The following is a 25,327-nucleotide window of genomic DNA, read 5'->3' on the forward strand; positions in this document are numbered from 1 at the left end:
GATTTTCATTTTTTATTAATTAGTAAAAATGTCAAAAAACATAATTCCACTTGACATTGTTTCAAACTCAGGCTGTAACACAACAAAATGTGCAAAAAGTCAAGATGTGTGAATACTTTGAAGGCACTGTATAATTATGTTCTGACCCCCTGACCATCCGCTTAAGAAAATAAATTGTGCCGAGGCTGAATAAATAATGATTGACCCCTGACCTACAGTATGAATTTAAGTTAACTTAAAATATTTGTCATKATTTCACAATCATTTTTATCACAGAGGCTATGTAGGCTACAGTAGCTTTAATCTAGTACATTCAGATATGTACACAGAGGATGTGGTATTGGTGCAGGTTTACCAATAAGCATTGACCACAGATTGGCACATACAACTGAGAACAATGTACAGTAGTTACCACCAATGTAGAACTCTGTTTTTTGATATTCCACCACAGCCTCAATATGTTGTTCTACATTTAACTATGCAGTAGCGCTACATTTGAGTAATTCCTCACAACATAAATCAACAACTTCACAGGATATGATTCTTTTCAATGCTCACTTTTCAAAACGACATCAATCAAGATAAATGGTTCAGTTTCAGAATTGTTTCAGTTTGAACAAACATATTGCTTTTTGGAAAATGAATGTCAGTCAATGCTGTATATGCTGTACATCTGTGCAAATATTGTATTGTTTCCCTTTTCAATAACACAACAGGCCCATCCTTCAGCTGTCTACCAAAAAAGTGGTGTCTGCTTTGTGTGAACGCAGCAAATAGGCTGGTTCCACCATGCTAAGCTTAATATGGGTCCAGGGGAAAAATCAGTGTGGATTGTGGGAAGCTCCACATACACCACGCTGTTTGTTTTTTTAGTCAAATATTGTTCCATAATTGAAATTGTTAAATATATTTTATAAAACCACGTCTGTATTGTTTAGGTACATTAGTACAAAATCTAAAAGGAAAGTATTGCCAACAGTCCAATGAACGTTTGCGAGAGATTGTGAGAACTACAGTCCAATACTACACAGAAGAGCATTCAAAGTCTAGTGCTGGCTTACTGTATACTACAGTACATGTAGGACTCTAGACTGTCACCAGCCAAGTAGTTCAAGTGTCTGACACAGCAGTGTTTTGAGTTTCCTGTGTTTTCTTCTGACCAATGAGAACATCCTAAAAATGTCAGAACAAAAAAAAACTTTATGGCTTTTCAAATCATAGTACAGTTCTTTAGTGACATTAAATAACCAAAGCGAGAGCTGCTTTGGCTTCTTAATGATGTTGGAGTAGCATACTGCTGTGAACACAGTGGTTGATTTGAAAAAGGAATGTGGTATAGCACTTTGCTTGGTATAATCATGTTATGCCCTCATAATGCATTCCCACATAGCCTGGCTTACATCTGTTCTAGATCAAAACATTTAACTATTTACATATGCGTCCAATAACACTTGACTTCAACGACACTAGGATGAAAATCAAAGGACAAACCCAAACACTTACGATAGACCTAAATCTAAATGTAATTTTATCTTTTTAGTGCAGTAACACACAACAAAGTGATATCAGACCTGGGTATAAATACTATTTGAAATCATTCAAATACTTTGCACGTTTAGGGCTAATCCATTGGTTACATTGTGCCTGGCCAGCTCAATCATGCAAAGCTAAAGTATTTGAAAGATTCCAAAATACTATTTGAACACAAGGTCTCATATCAATGTCATTTGTTGTTTAGACCAGGTGCTATAAAATGCTTCTAAAGATGCATCGCTACAAGGGACATCTTATCTAGTATAAGTCCCCTAAAGTGACAAATGTGTTTCCATGCTTGTTTGGAAGTCAAAGTACATGACAAGACGGCCTCCTGAATGGTTGACCTGTATTGCTATTAATTGCCTATATGGAGCCCTTGGTGACAAGTGTTATTGTGCATGTTGCCTTGTCTCGTTGGTCCCTCTTCGTCTTGTCACACACTCCGGAACACTTCGAAGAGGCAGGCCACAGAGTGCATGCGGTAGAAGAGGGTAATCGGCATGGCGAAGTTGAGAACTGTGGTCCATGTGGTGAAGCCAAACGTCTCCTCCTCTAGGCCGTTGTCATACTGGGGTCTGCAGCCAAAGGCAGGAAGGATCCAGAGCTGCAGTAAGGAGACACCAAATAAGGTTAAACTTGACTTGGTATTGTTTTTTTGTGTGGTAAATGCATGTTGTATTTCATAAACTCCTAGCTGCGCAATATATTTCCCAACTTGGACATTGAATGAAAGGTAGATAGTAAAAGTAGCTAGTAGGGTAAGAAAAGGGGGCGAATCATACAGTATGTGTGCTTGAGAGCTAGCTATACCCTATGACAATAACACCACTGCTGACTATTATCAATAAATAATAAGTAATAAATAATAAGTAAAGAACAGCAAGCTTACTGAGATGTTGCACATGAAAAGGAAGACGGCGATGTTCTTCAGGATCTGACTCTTCTTGCTCGGGGTCACCTCCACGTTGTTCTCCACCTGACGGGGCACTTCCAAATGTTTCTGTGGGCACCCATTCACCTGTCCGCTCTCCTTCTGCACATTCTRCAGCGTGACGCAGCCGTTGTCCGGATTCTCGTACGCCTGGTTGATGATTCCGTTGTTGGGTGGAGACAAGGAGGAGGTCATGGATAATATCTCTGGCGCAGGCCCCGCCACCTCAGCGTCCTCCCTCTCAGCGTCCTCCGGCTGGCGGTAGAGGGACTCAATGATGAACAGGTTCTGGATGTACTTCTCCAGGATGCTGAGCAGCGAGTACATCAGGTTGGTCCAGCGGTAGCTCGGGCTGCTGCGTGAGGCTGACACGGCCACCACGCTGCACCAGGAAATGAGCCAGGAGCCCACCGACGAACCAAACAGGAGCTCTGTGTCCAGCTTCCGCGAGGGGTTCTTGGTGGTGTCCATGGGCATGGGGTCAGCACGGTAGATGAGCAGACCCGTGACCCCGGCCGAGCACATGAGCACCAGCATGACGATGCCGTAGTAGTAGAAAATTGCAATGGTTGACTCCCGGATGTCCAGCGACTCTTCCACGTGGATGATGTATACCACCAGTACGCCGATGGTGCTGGCCAGGGCAGCGAGACCCAGGATGGGGCCAACTACCAGCCCCTGGGTCTTGGTAGCCAGCCGTTTCTGGTTGTGCTGGAGGTCAATGGTGCGCCCTATGTTCTTCCACATGACGAAGAGCATTACTGAGACAAAGATGTGGTACTCGATGTTGAASGGAGAAAGGTAGTAGAGGCCGTTGACGAACACGGAGCAGGCACTGATAGTGCAATTACAATGAGGTTCCATATCCACTGAAACACACATTAAAAAACAAAATATTGTGTCAATTTCAAGCCCAGTGCATTCCCACTTCTGCCACCATATGTAACTTTATGTACTTTACAAAACAGTGACCTCCAATTTGTGTATACAAGTATACTACACAGAGGTTATAAAKTCTCAAGTTATTCAAATATTTATGGCAATAAGGTATATTTCAATGTTTTTTGCATGAGGCTAGTTGTTTCTTTGGGTCTTATGTAACAGAATTAAACAATCCTTTGCCATCAGTCTAAAGCAACAAGGGTGGTAGGAAGGGAATTTAGAGTCTAGTTATTTACCAAATGAACTGACCTTGTGCTGTTTGGGCCTCACAGCTCAATGTCCTAGTCATTTCAGCRATGACAATCTTCATGTAGCAGTGGGTGGTGTGATCAATATCAGCACAAACTGCTCTTCACACGTGTGATGAGAATATCAGATTGGTGGATCAAGTGTATCAACCAACTTTCTCAACACCAATAAACACAATTCAGCACAATGGACTAAAATGACTTTCAGTTTTTCCTCAAAATAATGCTTTCCATGTTGAAGTCCTACCATTTCCTAGTGCTGCCCTCTAAAGACAGCTTCTTAACTCAACCCTGTACCTCTACCTACTGTACTCACTACCCCCACTCCTCCCAAAAAGGTACCACTATGGTGGTGCTCCATAGGGAACACAGTCAGCCTCACAATCASACTGATATGAAGGGGCCGGTGGAGCAGCCCTGGCTTAAGATGTATCAGTCACTGTAATTGCAACGCCCTTGGGAGTAGCCTGGCCTGGGACAATGGCGTCTGAGGTAACGCGAGCTGGAGGGCGGGTGTTCGGGGCCAGCAACCGTACGTGTGTCGTGAAACCTAAAAGAGTAGACGTTCAACACAAACAAGACCTGCTGGGCTGCCTAATCCATCCCCTCGCCTTCAACCCCCCTCCACCCGTCTTTCATCCAATTAAGTGAGCTTCTCAAGTGAACTATTGTCCTTTTTTCAAGCAGCCACTCGACCCTGGTCCCCTTACCCATGGTGAGGTTTTCAAAGCCCAGGGCAGTCAGCCTTGTGTTGTGGTGGTTTAGCAAGTGATTGGCCTCAGACATCACACCGCTGCACCACAGCAGCAGGTTGGTGAAGACTGCATGGATGACGCCAAACCTGACGGCAAACATCCATGAATCAAAATAGAAATTGATTGTCACAATAGTCGTTGTTGGTTAGATAAATAATAGGCTGTAGATTCAACTTTGTGAGTACAATAGTTATAACAGGATAAATAAACTCATCAACTGTTTTATTAAACTGAAAAATGTACATGAGGATAACCTAAACATACAATAGGCCTGAGGCTCACATGGCTTGTGACAATCTCAAAATACAGATTTATTATATTTCACAATACCTTTCAAAGGTCTCAAAGGACTTGATGACGTCTTTGATGTGAAACCAAAGGAAATGCACCTAAAACAAAACTCAAATTAACATTTGTACCAAACTAGCACTGACAAGACACTCACTATATCAGTCTAAAAAAACGTTTCTGGTGAAGTATTTCATTTGGACTGTGAAAATGAATCACCAGAATGTGAGAACATATCAAATGACCTCTCGACTGAAGGATTACCTCCGCCTGCACTATGTTTTACTCCAATAACATGGACAATGACAGGATTATTTTGTACAGACAACTCTTTTTCTTGCCTGAGAAACAAAGTGTACATTATTCCACTTCAAGATAAAGCTCTATACATTAGAAAAATAAAGGAGAGCCGCACACTCTAGGAGCTCAGATGCAAAAATATTTAGTTACCAACGTTTCGACAGCAAGCTGTCTTCATCAGGGTACAATCACAGACACTGCGGGATGACTCGTTTATATATAGTGTCAAGACACACAGGTGTCTGTAATCATGGCCAACAGTGGCCTAATATCATTGGTTAATTACTCATATTAAAACGGCATAGAATGAGCAACATACAATTAATACAAATGGATAACATACGATCATAGACTCACTTAAGGCCACACAAGCCTACAAACAACCACAATGGCAAAGTCACAACAATCATCACAACAATCACAAGAATGGCTTCAGATCAAAGTCCACATTAAGACCGAAGGGAGCAAGGGTCTTTAAATTAAGCTCTATACATTACCTGCTTAAGTGGTATTTCGATACCTTTACTGAAAAACTTTTGAACAGAGCTGCCAGCTTACCTATAATGTTAACACTTTACATATTTAAGAAAATGTATAAGGGGTTTATACATGGTAAGTAAGTTGTTAATTATTACATTATAAATCTAAAATAAATAGTTACATTATGTACATTATAATTGAAGGCTCTAATAATAAATTGGTTTGAACTGTGTGCTTGTCATTTAGCTGCTTGCCAAATTCTGAGGTTATGGCTGCACTGTCAATAATAACAGTAATATCAATAACAGGACATCCATATATAATAAGCACATTATTAAGCAAGCTCAAAAATAACACATGTTTTACTTATGTGTTATAACTGTTTATTACAGATTTATATACCATCTATAAATATAATAATCCGTTTAGAAATTACAAACCACTTTATAACTCCTTGTAAGTATAGGCCATATCATAATGAAAAGCGTTATCAAATCAACATAGAATGGGGGTTGTATCTTACCTGTGCTATTGTGTGAGTTGCGTGGATGATGGGGTATACCACGAGAACAGCCGACAGGCATGATCGATAGCCCACAAAATATCCAATATTGAAGGCATCCATGATCAACGAGAGGAGCGCAAGAAGAGTTAAACCACCTATAATCAATGAAACATTCGTTGTTAAGAGGCTGCATTGAAACGAAAAAGTATGCAAAAATATCCTTTAATTGCTTTTGATGTTAATTCAATGTTTGCTTGTTTCTCCTCCAAAGTTTTATAAACCAAAAACAAATATTTTTGGAAAAGTCCCATCAGCTACTTGAGAAGCATTTAACTATACAAAACATTGAAAATCCTTTAATACCATATTATTCTTATTATGGATTGATAACAGCCTCGAGATTTACATTCACAACACCATTTTACACACTGGAAACCTAATCTTCCAAATATGACCGTGCGTCATCTGTACCTTTTATCCACGAGGTAGTAGCATGCACATCCTTTTCTGCCTGTAAGTTACTCTGCATGCCTCTCCTCACGATGTACCACATCATCCATAGCAGCTGGACGATTATGAGGGTCGTGATAAACGACAGCAGGTGCTCTTCCTTCACGGATGCGCCATTGTTCCCAATAACCAGCATCAAGGACACGCCTATCAAAAGTAAATTAGTCCCATACTGGCCGCTCAGAATCTCCGCATTCTTCTGCGGATAGTCCTCAGTCAAACTGACTTTCAACTTGGTGAATATTTCACCCTCTTGCTCTGAGCTGGAGGACAAGGTGGAGGAACTGTGACAGTCTACCTTATTTAAACACATACTATGAAGGCCACCGTGCTCAGCCATGGCGCCTAAATATGTAACATTCGAGTCCGAAAGGAAGAGCAATGTCAACACTGTGTGCAGTAAGTAAATTTGTGAAAGGCCAAGTGCTCAACCTGTAGCAATAAGGTGGGGACGCAAATGGATACGAACTTTGCCAACTGCAAGTTGATTCAGTCCAAAGACGGTCTCACTTGTTTCATGCTTTCATTCAGTGTCCAGCTTTACTAACATGGTGTGTTTGACCTATTATTGTCATCCTGGACCATTTAGAAGAAATTACTTTATATCACCTTATATAACCGCATGCTGGGTGAATTCAGAGGAATAGATTGAATTCCAGCCATCGGCGACCCACATCCGTAGTTCAGTTGAACCCGCCATACATTTTTATTTTTTGCGAAATTGGTGAACTAAAAGTGCCTATCATTCACATAATCTACTTGATCATGTAATAGCTTAATCTCCCCAAAAGTTTTTTCTTCCACGGATCCTCGTTTCCATGGTCTTTGCCGACTAGCACTGGTCTCGATCTGGAAGTGTCTACATGCGACCTCTCGCTATCAGGATACGAATATCGCATAGAAAAGACAAGTCTAGACYKACAAAAGTCCCATTGTGTTCTGATTGTGATCAGATCTGGTTGACCACAGGACGTGGGTGGATAGTCTGCGTATTTCTCCTCAGTCTGGATGCAAACAGGCTACCGAAAGCGCATACAGCGCGCGATTTCATCAGATCTCTGCCCACAAGTCTCCAGAAAACGTGTGTTATGGGAGCGAGAGGCACCTTCCCTTTTATTATGGGACACTCTTTTCACAGTATTTTGCCTGGTGGGAGGTACTATATGTCACGGTGGGCGTGGGTTTCAAAGTGCGATACACGTCCACGTTCAACCTATAACCCTCCTCCTGTAGCATGGTTACAAGTCGTTTTAGCTAACATTACCCTCCTTGCCACTCCTGTCATTTGCCAAAAAGTTAGTCCTGGTCATTTACCATGTCTTTGGCAAATGACATGGAGTACAACGAGTGGAATAAAATTGCCGAACAGCAGACTGCAACCAGGWTTCTCTGCCTGTGACCACAAAGCACATTGCATGTTACATGACCTACAGCAAGGTCAAGCAAGTTAATTAATGTTTTGGACTACAAAAAACGAATGATTTAGAATCACAGTTATCACAAGCCTCAAAGAAATCAGGAGCTGCCTCCACTACTCCAGCACCATTTCAACTTCAATATCTCAACATCATAAAATCACCTATTCTTAGTCTAATACAGTGACATCTAAAAGATAACAAAAACAATTTAGTCCAATCGATGTAAGATAAATATGTGGCTGTTTATAGTTCTGATTTCTGTTTATGTGCTTGCAAGTAGAAAAACATGTTGACTCACCCTACTTGTAAGGAAACTTCAATGCCATCCTCCTCTCTCTCATGTTGATGAAACGGTCTATGACTCTGTCACACTATACACCCTTTTATTTTTTGTTGTCCTAGGCTACCTGGCTAAAATGCTTGCTCGCTAGCCTAACTTCCTTTCATGGGCAACGTTAGCTACTTAACATTAGCGTTCTACATCTAGCTACATATTGAACTACCATCTTCTCATGCCAGTGGCACAATGTATGAATTTATGATTGGATCAGAATCGCCATTATAATCATTGGCAAGTACTGAGAATAAAGTAAAAGCACAAGTCCAAATCCCTATCTCCATCCATGGCTAATTTAGGAAAAGGCCATTTTTAGGAAGCTAGCTTACCACCGGAGGACAACAACACAACAAGATGCAACAATTCAAGCTGTTTTTGTTAATTGTGTATTGCTCTCATGTGATATGATTGGAGGGAAGCGAAATACAAACTGGCTTCTGTTGACACATTTTTTTGGTGAGTCAGGACCATTCAAAGTTGACCTCATTAAGTTTAGCTCTACGCTGGTTGGCTATTATTTTATTCATTTTTTTAATCAAAGGAGGCCAAATGCTTGCTGGCTTCCCTTGCATTCACTTCTATGGGCAGCAAAAATGTCCTACTCTTTTTGACCAGACAGCATCAGATAAATGGCCTACACATACAGAGACACATACAGAGACAGAGACAGAGACACATACAGAGACAGAGACAGAGGGGCGCCGTTTCGCTCACTCGCCTGCTTTCTCCGCTGAGACATTCAGCTTCTTGTGAATGGAAGGAAAATGATAAAACACAGAAAGGTAAATGGAAAAAAACAAAGCCAGAAGAGGACTGGCCACCCCTCAGAGCCTGGTTCCTCTCCTCTCCATTCTCCTTCAGATCTGAAATTGGATGGTGAAACTTGCCAACCAGAAAATTCAAGGCGAAGCAATTCAGGCATTCTTGAAAGTCAGGACAATCCTTGTCCTGCAGAAACAGTAGTAGGAATTTAGAAATACATGTGAAATGGAGTTGTATAGTTACTCGTGACATCATGTGCCCCACGTACATTCGGCAATCGACATTTATATAAAATAAACACCATTACCATTAGCATATGTCACAATGAAGAAAGTTCGACCAAAGAAAAATCCACCCCTGTCGAACAGATAAAAATGTTGTCGATCTTTAAAAAATGTCTCCTATACCTGTTTCAATTAAACATGTCACAATGCTCATCCTGACATGACCCTCCAGCATGACAATGCCACCAGCCATACTGCTCGTCCTGTGTGTGAATTCCTGCAAGACAGGAATGTCAGTGTTCTGCCATGGCCATCTCAATCCCATTGAGCATGTATGGGTCCTGTTGGATCGGAGGGTGAGGGCTAGGGCCATTCCTCCCAGAAATGTCCGGGAACTTGCAGGTGCCTTGGTGGAAGAGCGGGGTAACATCTCACAGCAAGAACTGGCAAATCTGGTGCAGTTCATGAGGAGATGCACTGCAGTACTTAATGCAGCTGGTGGCCACACCAGATACTGACTGTTACTTTTGATTTTGACCCCCCCCTTTGTTCAGGGACACATTATTCAATTTCTGTTAGTCACATGTCTGTGGAACTTGTTCATTTTATGTCTCAGTTGTTGAATCTTGTTAAGTTCATATAAATATTTACACATGTTAAGTTTGCTGAAAATAAACGCAGTTGACAGTGAGAGTATGTTTCTTTTTTGCTGAGTTTATACATCAACAACCAATTAGTAGACAATTAGTAGGTAATGCCTACTCACAATTGGTCAAAATCACAATGCACATAATTGGAAACACTGATCTTCCTCTATATGTTTTAGTACAAATAGAAAGACACCATTTTCACATACAGTATGTTGATGTTGGGGTGGTGCTGGAGYTGAATATGAAGTTGAAAAATGGTGCAGTTTCCCTTTAAAGGTTCCTTTTTTAACCTTATATTATCCTAAAGGATCCTCAGGGAACCTCCCACCGGGGAACATGGCATAAAAATAGTGTTCCTAAAGGTCCTTTTTCATTATAACGTTGGGGGAAAGACGTTCCTAGCATGTTTGCTGCAGTAGCGGTGCGTGAGTAAAATCACTGTGGAAGCCAAGCCAGGGAAAAAAGCCATATTACAACCTATGTGTTGTGATAATTGCATTGTTTGCTGTAACGAAGACACTGGGAGACAGGTGCGTGCAGAAGGTGAGTATTTAATGATAAAAAGGCAAATAAACAAAATAGGAGCCGCGTACTGAACGTAAACACAAACCAATACTGCCTGATGACTGAGGCTACTGAGGGCTAAATAAAGGGAAGGTAATCAAGGTGATGAAGTCCAGGTGTGTGTAATAATGGTTTCCAGGGCCAGTGGTTAGCAGACGAGCGCTGGAGAGGGAGCTGGAACAGGTGTGACATTTGCTTTATAACCTGTTAGTTCATATGCCTTTACACCATGATATATAAGCCTAATGCCGAGAAAACAAGAAGACACAGTGGCAGAATAAATGCAACCACACCTTTGTTTCATCACAAAACCAGAGAGCAACATCTGTAACCAAATATGTGCCAAAAATTTGAGAAATAAGCTTTTTGTGCATATGGAAAATGTTTCTGAACATTTAGATTCGATTGGAAGCAGTCATTTTGCTCATTGTTCATATCGCCAAACTATTCATATTGCCAAACTATTTTGTTGGGCATGCATGGTGGGGTTCCAACTTCCCTTTCGTCATTGTATGCCAACAATATTAAACCAAAGATTAGGGATATATATATTGAAATTTCCCTTGGATTGACGTTTGAGTGTTTTCGATTGAAGGCCAACAATAGTTGTACATTAAAAAACACGTTTCCATCCAGTTTTTATACGAGTAAAGTTATACTGTATAACAAACACAAACCTGGACAGCTGTGACGGAATTTCATAAATTCATTAATAATTTGTTATTTRGACATGGTGGGTTATTTTTGTCTGTAAAATGTATTACACCTAATTATTGATATAATAGCCCCACTACGACTCGGAAAACCATGCAGTTTATTAGGCTACAGATTAAATTAATTCTGTTGAACTTCACTGGGTGGTGAAAGTGCATGGTGATCTTGATGCTCCATTCCGAGGGTCTTATTCTGGTGACATGATGATCGATGCTTGACTGCAGTTCGACAAATAAAAATATTATCGCTTTTATCCATAATAATCTCATCATGTAGACTAGCCTACCCACACTGTATATGCTAACTGTTGGTTAGATCGCATGTGCCAGGAGGAGGCACATTTGCTATTTAACGCACATTTGTGTGACAAAACTATCGCTTGATTTGAAAATGCAATGGAAACACATTGAACTTTAGATGTTTGTTCAGTAAGCCTATATGAAAACTTAGGCGTCAAAGTACATTTTGTGTGCACTACCTTGACACGCACTGATTTTTAATGATAAAAAGGCAGCAGGGTAGCCTAGTGGTTAGAGCGTTGGGCTAGTAACCGAAATGTTGCAAGTTTGAATCCCCGAGCTGACAAGGTACCAATCTGTCATTCTGCCCCTGAACAAGGCAGTTTACCCACTGTTCCTAGGCCGTCATTGAAAAAAAATATTTGTTCTTAACTGACTTGACTTGGTAAATAAAGGTAAAAAAATCCACAATAAATCAGTTTGGTGGAAACACCACTGGTGGGAAAGAAGTTTGTTCGGACCCATTATAAACACAATGTTACCAAAGAAAGAGACTTTAATTCATATCAATGACTTTGAAGGTTAGTCTTTTTGCCAACAATAGAGGAAAACAAGGTTGACATTAGCAACAATGCACTTATATAACAAAAAGTTGTAAAAATATTTTACAGAATTTAAGCAGACACATTTACACTGTTCATAGCACAAAAGCTTTCTGAATCACCAAGAAAACCAAACATTTATTCAAAAACATATACAAAAACTATTAAAGCACTTAAAATGCTTTGTTAATTAAATATAATATATGCATGTAAAAAAATGTTTTTTTAAAATCAGTCAAACTGTAGTCATTCACTTTATGTTGAGGCTTTAGTACTGTAAAATAAACAAAAATAATTGCATTCCGAAGTAGGTACTTAAGTTATTATTGATACTTAAGCTCTCTGAACAAACATATGAACGCAACATGGTACAATTTCAACGATTTTACTGAGTTACAGTTCATATAAGGAAATCATTCAATTGAAATGAATTTGTCCCTAATCGATGGATTTCACGACTGGGCAGGGGTGAAGCTACGGGTGGGCCTGGGAGGGCATCGGCCCACACACTTGAGGAGCCAGGTCCCACCCAATCAGAATGAGTTTTCCCCACACAAGGGCTTTATTACAAAAATAAATACTCCACAGTTTCATCAGTTGTCTAGGTGGCTGGTCTCAGACAATCCCGCAGGTGAAGAGGCCGGATGTGGAGGTCCTGGGCTGGCATGGTTACATGTGGTCTGCAGTTGTGAGGCCGGTTAGAAGTACTGCCAAATTCTTTAAAATAAAGTATAGTAAAGAAATTAACATTACATTCTCTGGCAACAGCTCTGGTGGACATTCCTTCCTGCAGTCAGCATGCCAATTGCACACTCCCTCAAAATCAAAACGAGACATTGTGTTGTGACAAAACTTCATATTTTAGTGGCCTTTTATTGTCACTAGCACAAGGTGCACCTGTGTAATGATCATGCTGTTTAATCAGCTTCTTGATGTCAGATGGATGGATTATCTTGGCAAAGGAGAAATGCTCACTAACTGAGATATAACCAAATATGTGCACAAAATTTGAGAAATAAGCTTTTATTGCATATGGAAAATGTATGGGATCTTTTATTTCAGCTCATGAAACATGGGACCAACACTTTACATGTTGCGTTTATATTTTTGTTCAGTATAATAATATAATTTTGAAATTAGGGATAAGTATTGGAATTAACAAATACTAACAATACCAATTCTTACATAATAAAACTACATTGAGATTCATAGGTTTCAACCATGTTTAATTCCATCTGGATTTGCATTATGGAGAGATAGAAGGTATTGGGATTTAACAATTAACAATATTGTTTATAATTACAATTCTTACACAATCTATATTGTTGGTTCATAAGAGCATCTTTATTTAAATGTTGGCATCTTACCTTAACATCTCACCCAATCATTGATATGAGCATAACAACTCCCATGAACTGGGTAAACAGGAGGACGGGGGTGAGGAAKGACCACACAGGCCACAGTGCTATATTAAAACTGGGGAGAAGAAAAAACAAATGTGCTTGAGATCAAGATCATTCTGCATTGGAGAGATTGTAAAATAGGCTTACAACTTACTAACCGAAAGCATTATGTAATTAGCTAGATATTAACTCTAAAACCCTTATTATCAGTAGGGTTTTCAGCGGTTAGCGTCACCCACAGGTGGCTGCGTGTGAGCTACAATTCCAGCGCTGTTTTAATGTTTAGAAGCGTCAATAATCATTGTTTGCATATGCCCCTTTATCTTTCATATCAATGAGAAAGAATCTTCCAAATAAAAAAGATACACTTTCTGTAGCAGCTTTACACAGATCCACAAGCTGTGTGCCTCCAGTTGATGAACTACACTTCCTCCACAGTTACGCTCACAGGTGTTCGGAGCACCCTAGATAGTTCATTAGCACAGGCAGCCGCCTATGTCTTCTGTTTGTCTTCCGTAAACAAGCGCTGTAACCTGGAGATATTGCCGTGCGGGAACACTATCCCTCAACCTATTAAGGTGTGTAACGTAACCTTTTGTTTTTTGAAAATGATTTATCACTGACATGAAAGTTACGTTCTTTATGTTTCCAAAACCGTACCGCAAGCAATGTGTTTTAATGTTCAGAACGAGCGCCGGGGGTCTTAACAAAACTCCACCGGCCAGAATATACTATTGTCAATAGGCGTTAAAGGTACAGTGCTTTCAGAAAGTATCCATACCCCTTGACTTATTTTCAATGGTGTGTTGAGGACATAAAATAAAATAACAAGTACATAAGAAAACCAAACATCACAGGCATCATAAACAAATTATTAAAGTCAATCAAAACAATTGCACACCTCGGTGAACTCATTTCTCATCAGGGTTTTAAACTGCCCTTGTGATTACAAAAATGTGGAGTGTTTAAACGAAAACCAGATTTACCTAGTTCAGTGGAGACTAGAGAAAGAGTCAGCGGAGACTAGAGAAAGAGTTAACCAACCCTGTGAACGGGTTTGGTATTTCATGCTCTTACAATTTAACAATGAAGTTAGGTAAGTCGGAAGCTTGTAGAGCGGTGTAAACAAAAAGGCAGCAATGAAGTGATCTACGGGATTTTAAAGAGGACTGGCCAACCTTTTGATATGGAATGCAGTGATGCGTATTAAAACATCACTTGTGATAAAGCAAAGGCCGCTATGGTAGACTGCATCCAAAGGTATAAGAGTAGTGGCTATTAAGAATTATGTTACAGCTGGAATAAAAATATTTATTAAATTGATTTTTTTTCTCGCCCATCTACACACAAAACCCCAGATGTCTTATTTTACCAGGTGACAAAGTATTTTACTATAATGACAAAATGAAAACATGTTTTTTGAATTTTTTTGAAAATGAAATACAGAAATATCTAATTTCTAAGTGTTCACACCCCTGAGTCAATCAATAAATGTTAGAATCACTTTTGGCAGCGATTACAGCTGTGAGTTTTTCTGGATAAGTCTAAGAGCTTTGCACACCTGGATTGTACAATATTTGCACATTATTATTTAAAAAAATTATTCAAGCTCTTCGAGACTTATCCAGAAAGACTCACAACTGTATTCTCTGAAAAAAGTGATTCTAACATTTACTGACAGCCATTCTCAAGTCTTGCATTAGATTTTTTTAGGCCACGAAGGAGCATTCATTGTCGTTTTGGTAAGCAACTCCAGCGTATATTTGGCCTTGTGTTTCAGGTTGTCCTGCTGGAAGGTGAATGTCTGCCAGTGTCTCTTGGAAAGCAGACTGAACCAGGTTTTCTAGGATTTGCCTGTGCTTAGCTCTATTCTGTTTCTTTTTATCCCCCCCAAAAAACTCCCTAGTCTTTGCAGATGAAAAGCATTCCCATAACATGATGCAGCCACCACCATGCTTGAAAATATGAAGAGTGGTACTCAGTGATGTGTTGTATTGGATTTGCCCCAAACCTAACGCTTTGTATTCAGAACATGAAGCTAATTTCTTTGCCACATTTGACAGTTTTACTTTAGTGGCATATTGCAAACAGGATGCATGTTTTGGAATATTTTATTCTGTACAGGCTTCCATCTTTTCACTCTGTCATTTAAGATAGTATTGTGATGTAACTACAATGTTGTTGATCCATCCTCAGTTTTCTCCTATCACAGCCATTAAACTCTGTAACTGTTTTAAAATCCCCATTGGCCTCATTGTGAAATCCCTGATACATTCCTCTCTGGCAACTGAGTTAGGGACGATGCCTGTATCTTTACAGTGACTGGGTGTATTGATACACCATCCAAAGTGTAATTAATAACTTTACCATGCTCAAAGGGATATTCAATGTCTGCTTTATTATTATTTTTACCCATCTACCAATAGGTGCTCTTCTTAGCGAGGCATTGGAAAACCTCCCTGATCTTTGTGGTTGAATCTGTGTTTGAAATTCACTTCTCGACTGAAGGATCTTACAGATAATTGTATGTGTGGGGTACATAGACGAGGTAGTCATTCAAAAATCATGTTAACTTATACATTTTTCTCCTGAATTTATTCAGGGTTGAATGCTTATTGACTAAAGACATTTCAGCTTTCCCTTTTGTATTAATTTGTAAAAATGTCAACAACAAAAATTCCACTTTAACAATATAGGGTATTGTGTCTAGGCCAGTGACACACAATCTCAATTTAATACATTTTCAATTTAGGCTGTAACAACATGTGGAAAAAGTCAAGGGGCGTGAATACTTTCTGAAAGCGCTGTAGTTAGCGTCTATGAATGTGTTAGCATGTATCCATGTATTACCTGCATGACGCAGCGAGGAAGGCTGCTGTGGTGATAGGGGGAATAGCAGGGTACTCATGATCATAGTGCTGTATTCCCTTAAACCACTCCAGGTATACAATGCAAAACATGGCCAAAGCTAGGCATATTCCCAGCAGTATCACACCAACATTGAACCACCAGCTGGAAAACAATACAAAACACATAAGCAGCAAATATGACAGGAACTTGTGGTTTGGTTCTTTCATGAAATGCCATCATAAATACTTTTCTGCAAGCAGATAATAGATAATCCTGCATGAATAAAAACCTGCCTAACCAAAAAGGAACAAATACGCACAATATTTGGTACTTTTCCAATTACAGTGACCAATCTACCCTTTAGTAACCTAAGACCAAACAGAATGTTAGTTCTTTTCTGGCCAGTGGAATTCACTTCAATAGGAGCAATTCAAGACTACAATAAAATAAAATAATCAATTCTGGATCCAGGCTGACGACCCCTTTTGATTACTAATCACAGTTGACCTACTGCAAAGACCTATACACACACACACACACACTTGTCCCCTTTTATCTTCAATTTAGCTGGATTAGTTTGAGTACAAAAGGTTTTTTCATCATTACAACACCTTCTGATATCGCCATTCTCCGTGATGACGTGGAGGAAGTCGAAATAGTAAGTCAATCCGACAGAAGCCACAATCCAGAAGACGGAATGGCGGTTGATCCGAGGAAGTGGTTTGGCATCTTTCTCTTCTTGACCTGCAAGTTTGAGACAAAATTCCATGGTCATTGGGAATGCAGTAGGCCTGATCCTAAATCATCACTTGTTCACAATGAGTAGATTTTTCATTTCAAAAGAAACACAAAAGGCCTAGAGACCGTGTGTGATTATTTGCTCCCACACATTTTAATGTTTTGGGATTTGTTGAAGGGCGCTACACAATCTAGCTAGGCCTATGTATGATGATAGCCTAGGCTACAGCCTACTAATCTGCATCATTGAGTTAAATACTGAATATTGTCTGCCTGCCAAAGACCTGATCACCACTAATGCAACAAGACAAAAGTGTACAAAGAGGCTATGAAACCTGATAGAATTTACACCAGAATATGAGAACAGAAGGTGCCCAATCCYCCGCACCTTTTAAGGTTCAATACATTTCAGTATTAAACTGCCCCTCATGCTATAAACATACTTTTTAAAAAGCCTATTTATTCATCTCTAATTTACAAAAATGTACTCTAGTTGAAATCAGACCCACCAAGCTGCAGCTGTCAGATTACTAGACAATTAAAATAGCAATTTAAAAGGTAATTTAATAGTATAAAAAATGAGTAAATATTTCACAATAATTTAGCAAAAAATATTGTCAGCGTAAAAGAATAGCCTGGACTGGATCATCCAGCCAGCCAATGATGAGTCTGCTGTTTCTTTTAGGGGGGCACTCCGACGAGTAAAGCGCACATACAGTAAATGGAACGTAATTCCCTTTTTATGCACTTTACTCCCTACGCATATTCTGACCTTGAACTTAGGAATGAGAATAGCATGCTACGGGCCTCCCAAGTGGGAGAAGCATCACTACAGATCCGGGTTCGATCCCATCTGTCACAGCCGGCAGCGACACCCATGAGGCGGCACACAATTGACCCAGCATCGTTCTGGTTAGGGGACGGTTTATCCTTGACCCTTTGCTTTATAGCGACTCCTTGTGGCGGCCGGGCGAATACATGCTAACTTTTGTCGCAAGGGTACGGTGTTTCCTCCGACACATTGGTCCGGCTGGCTTCCGGGTTAAGCAAGCAGTGTGTCAAGAAGCAGTGCGGCTTGGCGGGGTCGTGTTTCGGAGGATGCATGGCTCTCGACCTTCGCATGTGCAGAAGATGTGCAGAAGATGCATGTGCAAGTAGAGATACTGGGGTGCAAAGGAGCAAAAAAATAAACAACAATATGGGGATGAGGTAGTTGGGTGGGCTATTTACAGATGGGCTGTGTACAGGTGCAATGATCGGTAAGCTGCTCTGACAGCTGATGCTTAAAGTTAGTAAGGAAGCTATGAGTCTCCAGCTTCAGTGATTTTTGCAATTCTTTCCAGTCATTGGCAGCAGAGAACTGGAAGGAAAGGCAGCCAATTGGGAGTTGGCTTTGGAGACACCCAGTGAAATATACCTGCTGAAGCGCATGCTGTGGGTGGGTGCTGCTATGGAGGCCAGTCAGCTGAGATAAGGAGGGGCTTCACCTAGCAAAGACTTATAGATGACCTGGAGCCAGTGGGTTTGGCAACAAATATGAAGTGAGGGCCAGCCAACYAGAGCATACAGGTCACAGTGGTGGGTAGAATATGGGGCTTTGGTGACAAAACAGATGGCACTGTGATAGACTACATCCAGTTTGCTGAGTAGAGTGTTGGAGGCCATTTTGTAAATGACATCGCCGAAGTCAAGGATGGGTAGGATAGTCAGTGTTACGAAGGTATGTTTGGCAGCATGAGTGAAGGATGCTTTGTTGCGAAATAAGAAGCCGAATCTAGATTTAATTTTGGATTAGAGATGCTTAATGTGAGTCTGGAAGGAGAGTTTACAGTCTAGCCAAACACCTAGGTATTTGTAGTTGTCCACATATTCTAAGTCAGAGCCGTCCAGAGTAGTGATGCTAGACGGGCGGGCAGGTGCCGGCAGCGATCAGTTGAAGAGCATGCTTTTAGTTTTATTTGCATTTAAGAGCAGTTGGAGGCCACGGAAGGAGTGTTGTATGGCACTGAAGCTCGTCTGGAGGTTTGTTAACACAATGTCCAAAGAAGGGCCAGAAGTATACAGAATGGTGTCGTCTGCATAGAGAAGGATCAGAGAATCAACAGCAGCAAGAGCGACATCATTGACGTATACAGAGAAAAGAGTCGGCCCGAGAATTGAACCCTGTGGCACCCCCACAGAGACTGCCAGAGGTCCGGACAACAGGGCCTCCGATTTGACACACTGAACTCTATCTGAGAAATAGTTGGTGAACCAGGCGAGGCAGTCATTTGAGAAACCAAGGCTATTGAGTCTGACAATAAGAATAGGGTGATTGACAGAGTCGAAAGCCTTGGCCAGGTCGATGAAGACGGCTGCACATTATTGTATTTTTATCAATGGCGGTTATGATATCATTTAGGCCCTTGAGCGTGGCTGAGGTGCACCCACCAGCTCGGAAACCAGATTGCATAGCGGAGAAGGTACGGTGGGATTTGAAATGGTCGGTGATCTGTTTGTTAACTTGGCTTTTGAAGATTTTAGAGAAAGGCAAGGCAGGATGGATATAGGTCTATAACAGTTTGGGTCTAGAGTGTCTCCCCCTTTGAAGAGGGGGATGACCGCGGCAGCTTTCCAATCTTTAGGGATCTCAGACGATACGAAAGAGAGCTWGAACAGGCTAGTAATAGGGGTTGCAACAATTGCGGCAGATAATAAGAAAGAAAGGGTCCAGATTGTCTAGCTCAGCTGATTTGTAGGGGTCCAGATTTAGCTGATGTTCTGATGGAGCTGCAATCTGGATTTGGGTGAAGGAGAAATGGGGAGGCTTGGGCAAGTTGCTGTTGGGGGTGCAGAGCTGTTGACCGGGGTAAGGGTAGCCAGGTGGAAAGCATGGCCAGCCATAGAAAAATGCTTATTGAAATTCTCGATTATCGTAGATTTATCGGTGGTGACAGTGTTTCCTAGCCTCAGTGCAGTGAGCAGCTGGGAAGAGGTGCTCTCATTCTCCATGGACTTTACAGTGTCCCAGAACTTTTTTTGTTTATGTCTGTTTTCTTTTTCTTCTTTTTTTTTGCCCGAGAACTTTTTGGTTTCTTTAGCCATGCACAACTGACAGTATAGTGCCAAACCTACCGAGTTGACTTATGACTTCTAGAATGTTTTAATTATATGCCCAGACTTTTCACTGTATTTTTGTATCGTGTTAAATATTAGCCACTATCGGTAGCCACCGTCAGTTATAACCACATACATTTATAAATATCACTGACTTTAGTGTTAGTTTCCATAATTCCATTACATAATTTACCTTTCTTTCCTGTCACGTTCCTGTGGTTGTTCCTGATGATCGCGAGCAAAAGTAGATCATAGACTAACGTATTACAAGTTGTGAAATCATTTGGGACATGTAGCCTATTTGAAACATTATGGAACGCAGACCATATGTAGCAGTTTAAACCTGGAGCACTATTCATGACAACTGGATCGTTGTCATCACAGTTCCATGATTAGTGAGGATTGTTAGGGTAGCTTTATAGGACTACTGTTCAACCCCTATTGTACACTTTCCTCACCTTCCAATATTTCATGGATTAAACAATTGAACATGGCAACTTTCAGGATGAATCAAACAACTATGTTTGATTCACCAATATATTTTGTGCGTAAAGGCTCTCTAAAAAATATACAAGAGAGTATTTTTCAATCTACCAATTGGTGTTGAAAAGGAGACCAATATGTGTGTATTTARATGGCTTTCTTTCATTGATCCCTAATATTCTGAACGTTCTCTCCATATATTCTACGGAGTCTGTCGAGAAAATTCTAATTAAAAAACATACACCAAATTGAAATGGATGGCTTTAGATAAATGTACTTAAAACACTACTGAATAAAAACTCCACGAGAGTTTAATAAAATTTATTCAGCACAAGCAAGGGACCCACACCTGCAAATCCCGTTACACACTTGCATAAGGTAAGTCTGAAGAGGGAAGAAGGGACCAATACTGGGAGCAGCAGGAAATTGGCAGAAGTTGATGTTTGTTTGAATCCGATGGCTTGTCGACTGGAGATGAGAGTGAGGATTGGATTACAGTGGCGAATGCAAAAGGAAATAAGAGAAGTAAAGTGGTAGTGGAATCTAGTAAATCCAAACCTAGTTATCATTATTTTTCAGTCGGAGTAAGGGTTTTGGATCAATGTTGTTACCTGTGAGATCCGATTGAAGTATCTATAAACAGGTTGTTGATCAGAGTAACGATCAGAGTAATTATTTACATTTTTTGTGTATCTATGAGACAGAAGGAGTGTACTCTGGGCCTCAAGAAAATATATCAGATTGGATTGTGTCGCATGTGAATCTTCGAAGCAGGGCGCCTATCAAGGGTGTTCTCTCTGGGGTGGCACTAGAAGTAAAAGCAAAGGATATACGTGAAGAATTGCATCAAGTGGTTGATGCACACCGACTGACCCGCATGGTCCCTTCTATAGTTTTTTGATGAAGAGTCTCTTCCTTCTCACATGTATTTGGGTTTTATGAGATACCCTGTGAGAGCCTTCGTGCCCAAACCCATGCAGTGTTATAAATGCAAAATATTTGGTAATGTATCAATTGTATGTAGACGGGAGAGGTATCGCATGCCAGCTGAGCCTAAATGCTGCAATTGTGGTCGTGGAACATGTTAGGGTGAAGAAGACTGAGGTGGTAAGTATAAGGGCTTTCCCGCATGTCTCCTATGTGGAGGCGGTGAGAAGAATGGAAGAAAGGAGTGAAGTTGAAGAACTAATGGTAGTAGGAGTAGAGACATTAGATAATATTCCTTGTCAACAGAGGGATCCTGAAATGTTGCATGTTAAGGTGGACTTTAATTGCATTGGTTATTAACTACACAGCGCAAACAAAGAGGAAATCGGAAATAGGCATCATTGTGAGTAAGGCTACGTTTTTTCAGGGAACTCAGCGATTTTACAGAGGCATTACAAGTAATCCTGTTGATGAATGCTCCATCCTCACAGGCACCTGAGCCTGTTTAGGGATGTGATGTGAACTGTGGTTGAAGGGGTGTCATGGATTTTGATTAATGTTTTGTATATTGTCGGGTCAACCCCCTCTTCCTGCAATGGAATATTTTTTGTTTCAATACCCCGTACAGTAGGGGGCGGCAATACACCAATAGGTGTAGTATGACATAAAATCTTAAAGAAGAAGAAGGTAAGTCTGAATACCAACTACTGAGAAGCGCTTAGGAAAGGTGTACATTAGGAAAGGTGTACATTTCCTAAGTCTGAATCGGTCAATTAAGGCATATCGGTTTAGGGAGACACTGGGTTAAGTCTCCAGTACAGAAGTATAGTCTGAAACTATCCTGTTGCTGCAGTGCTGACACAGCTTTTGAAGACAATCAACAATCAAGAATAAGTGGCATACTGCCCAGTTTAAGCCCAAAAGTTAAGACAAGTGTTCTGTTGTCAAATCTGCCTACTGGACCCCCTGTTTGATGGCACAATGTTGGCTATATCAGCCTATACTTCATGTGCCAGCTGTAAAATAAATGCAGGCAGAAATGTAGCTACCGTTACATTCATTAACGTTAGCTGACGTTAACTAGAGGATTTTCCTTACAGTTCTGTAGAGGCGTAAAGCCTCAAATTTAGCAAGCTAGCTAGTTAACTTTATATGAATAGCAATAAGAAATTGAATGATAAGCAACGACACAGACCAAATAAGTTATTTACGTCTCATTCATTGATACGTTCACTATTTTTGAAATTCAGTTCTTTGTGCTAGCAACTGGGGGCAGCAAACGAAGGAATGTTCATGGATAAAGTATACCGTTGACTTACTCTTTTCGTTGCTGTCACCTGCTGAAACCCTTTGCATGAGAAGTTCAGCGTCTTTCTTAAATCTATTTCGTAGATTTAAAAATTGACTATCAGCAAGCATGTTTGATATCAGGATGTTAGTCTTAGCTGACTGGCTAGCTAGCTGTGGCTAAAGCTTCCTGGTCCCTCGTCCACTGACTTATTCTTATTATTCGGTGCTTAACGGCGGTTGGCATTTAATATAATGTTACATTATCGCCACCAACTGGACCGGATAATACAATCCATTACACTTTGTGATACAAAAATGGGAAAAACGAAATGAAAAATGACCCTGCTAATTATTGACTCTACACTTATTTAAAAAACACCACCACATTCCACTATTTTAACCCCATCGAAATCCTACACCAGGCGATGGGACACACCATTCAACACCCCCTGCAATGCAGCAGTAAAATCTCGTAACCCGAAGTACTTCTCTGCTGCTGCTGCAAAAACAAATATTTTATGTGATTTGCATTCCATTCCTACTGTACAGTTGATAACCATGGCAATGAACGCTAAAAAGCCAACCTTACTGAAGCACATTTAATTCGTAGGCCCTGTACTGTACTGGCCTCTCAGGATCCCTCCCCCTTAACCCATTTTCCTGTACTTTCTTCACTGCCTCAGCATATGACACCTTCTGTACAACTCTGACCCTGGCAACCTAAATCCGCCTCTCTCGCACCGGATACTTCTGATCAGGGATGTCACTAGAAATTAATGGATAGGGGGGGCTAAGCCTCTTTTAGGGGGGTCTGGGCATACTCCCCCAGATTTTTTTTTTAAAGTCCCCAAAACGTCTTTGCATCATGTATTTTTAGAGTGACAACGGGTGTAAAATCTATCAAAATAAGGTTGTATTTGGTCAAGGTTGGCTAAAAGTATACCTGTCTCATAGTTTGTGTGAGACAGGTATCTGAATTATTGGGTACATTTTTAGCAACAATTAACAAAAGGGTGAAACTTAAATAAATATTTTTTTCTAATGGTATAATATGTCTTCTCAATTCTCTCTTTCTCTCTTTCAAAATAAAATCCCAAAAGTATTTTGGCTACATAGTACAGCCATTTTTGTTCCTTTTGTTGGTGTTGGATGGATGGGGACAGAGTGGACTTTATTTTCTTTATTTGGATAGAATTTAAGTAAGAAAAATAATTATGAATAAAATCTGACAACAAAGTAAGATCCCAAACAAATATTACAACCTATATTACAGAACTGCTCCTCCTGCTTCTCTCTTTTGATGCTTATTTTGTGGGTGGACGCATCAAAGTGTACCTATTTTTAAAGGTGGCAAAGCGGTCAATGACACTATTGTGGCTTAGTGGCCCAAGCACTTCACCCTCAATTGACATGGCTGCAAGACTTGCAAGCCTTTTCTGGCCCATTTTCTTACGCAACCAGGAGTGCAGCCGGCGCAGTGCACTGAAGGACCTTTCACAGGAGCAGATGCTCACAATAATTGTGAGGGCAACCTGAATGATTTCCTTCCGAGAAGGAAACATATCATCATTCAGGTGGTTAAGCACAGCAAGCATATCTATGGGAGGACATCCAGCCTCTCTTTTCCGGGCAAGGACGTTTCTGGCCACCAACATCTCTTCTGTTTTAACATCAATACTGTGGTGCTTGGCAAACTCAGTTAAGCATGATGTATCTAGGAAGTTTTTTGAGTTGGGGCTGCATGCCTGTATCGCTGGTCAAGCTCACAAACCATCGTGTCCAAGTAGGGGAGCAGCAACTCTGTTTTCATTGTTTGGGAACATGACAATTCTGTCCCTAAACCCAGGAGGTCTCCACCACAAAATCTCCCATTTTCCTTTGTTTGCGCTTTCTTGCTGCATCTGCCTCTGGAATATTGTGAATTTCACAGAGTGTTTAGGGTCTGTCATAAAGTTCTATGGCAAATGCATCTGTGCATTTGCCTATCAGTGTGTCACATACAGCTTGTTTGCCGAAACAAGCTTCTGCCAGGTCTACAGTCTCTTTCTGGAGGAACTTGTGTGGTCCCTCAGTTATAGAAAGGGACTGAAACATCAGTAGCAAATACATGGTGGAGAACTTCTCTCAGACCAACAGCCATGGGGTATAGAATGGCAAATAGACAATCAAAAATAGCAGTTAAAGTTTCAAGGACTGCATTCATAGACCGCAGCTGGCATGCCCAGCGAGTGTTTGAGAGCTGTACAAGTTCAGCTGATGCTATTCCAAGTTTGGACTGAGCTTCTTTGAACTTGTGGTGGTTAACTAGGGATGTAGTGAAAAACGAATACACATTCTCCAAGAAACTGAAAACTCAGCAGCGTCTGGAATAGCCCTGCAAGTATGACACAACACCAAATTAAGCTCATGAGCATAGCAATGTATATAAATAGCCTCCGGATGCAGCACTCTGAAATGTGCTGCACACCTCCTTTGGACCCACTCATGACATCTGCACCATCATGACTGAAAAACAAATACACATTCTCCAAGAAA

General features: G+C 40.6%; 2 protein-coding genes across 2 annotated transcripts; both read right to left on the bottom strand.

Annotated features, from left to right (window-relative positions):
* Window positions 1-273: 273 nt before the first annotated feature.
* On the bottom strand, window positions 274-7,581 carry LOC111970433 (proton channel OTOP1). The gene is made up of 6 exons (XM_023997158.3): window positions 6,457-7,581; window positions 6,004-6,140; window positions 4,743-4,801; window positions 4,368-4,498; window positions 2,426-3,336; window positions 274-2,140 (listed from the first exon to the last, which is right to left on the bottom strand). The coding sequence occupies exons 1-6, from the start codon at window positions 6,833-6,835 to the stop codon at window positions 1,970-1,972; spliced, it is 1,788 nt and encodes a 595-aa protein (XP_023852926.1). The 5' UTR covers window positions 6,836-7,581; the 3' UTR covers window positions 274-1,969.
* A 4,513-nt stretch (window positions 7,582-12,094) lies between these two features.
* Window positions 12,095-22,999, bottom strand: LOC111970434 (transmembrane protein 128). Its single transcript, XM_023997159.3, has 5 exons — window positions 22,822-22,999; window positions 16,870-17,002; window positions 16,259-16,420; window positions 13,373-13,481; window positions 12,095-12,722 (listed from the first exon to the last, which is right to left on the bottom strand). The coding sequence occupies exons 1-4, from the start codon at window positions 22,919-22,921 to the stop codon at window positions 13,382-13,384; spliced, it is 495 nt and encodes a 164-aa protein (XP_023852927.1). The 5' UTR covers window positions 22,922-22,999; the 3' UTR covers window positions 12,095-12,722; window positions 13,373-13,381.
* Window positions 23,000-25,327: the final 2,328 nt, after the last annotated feature.

Source organism: Salvelinus sp. IW2-2015, linkage group LG11 (assembly GCF_002910315.2).
Source record: "Salvelinus sp. IW2-2015 linkage group LG11, ASM291031v2, whole genome shotgun sequence".
Lineage (NCBI taxonomy): Eukaryota > Metazoa > Chordata > Actinopteri > Salmoniformes > Salmonidae > Salvelinus > Salvelinus sp. IW2-2015.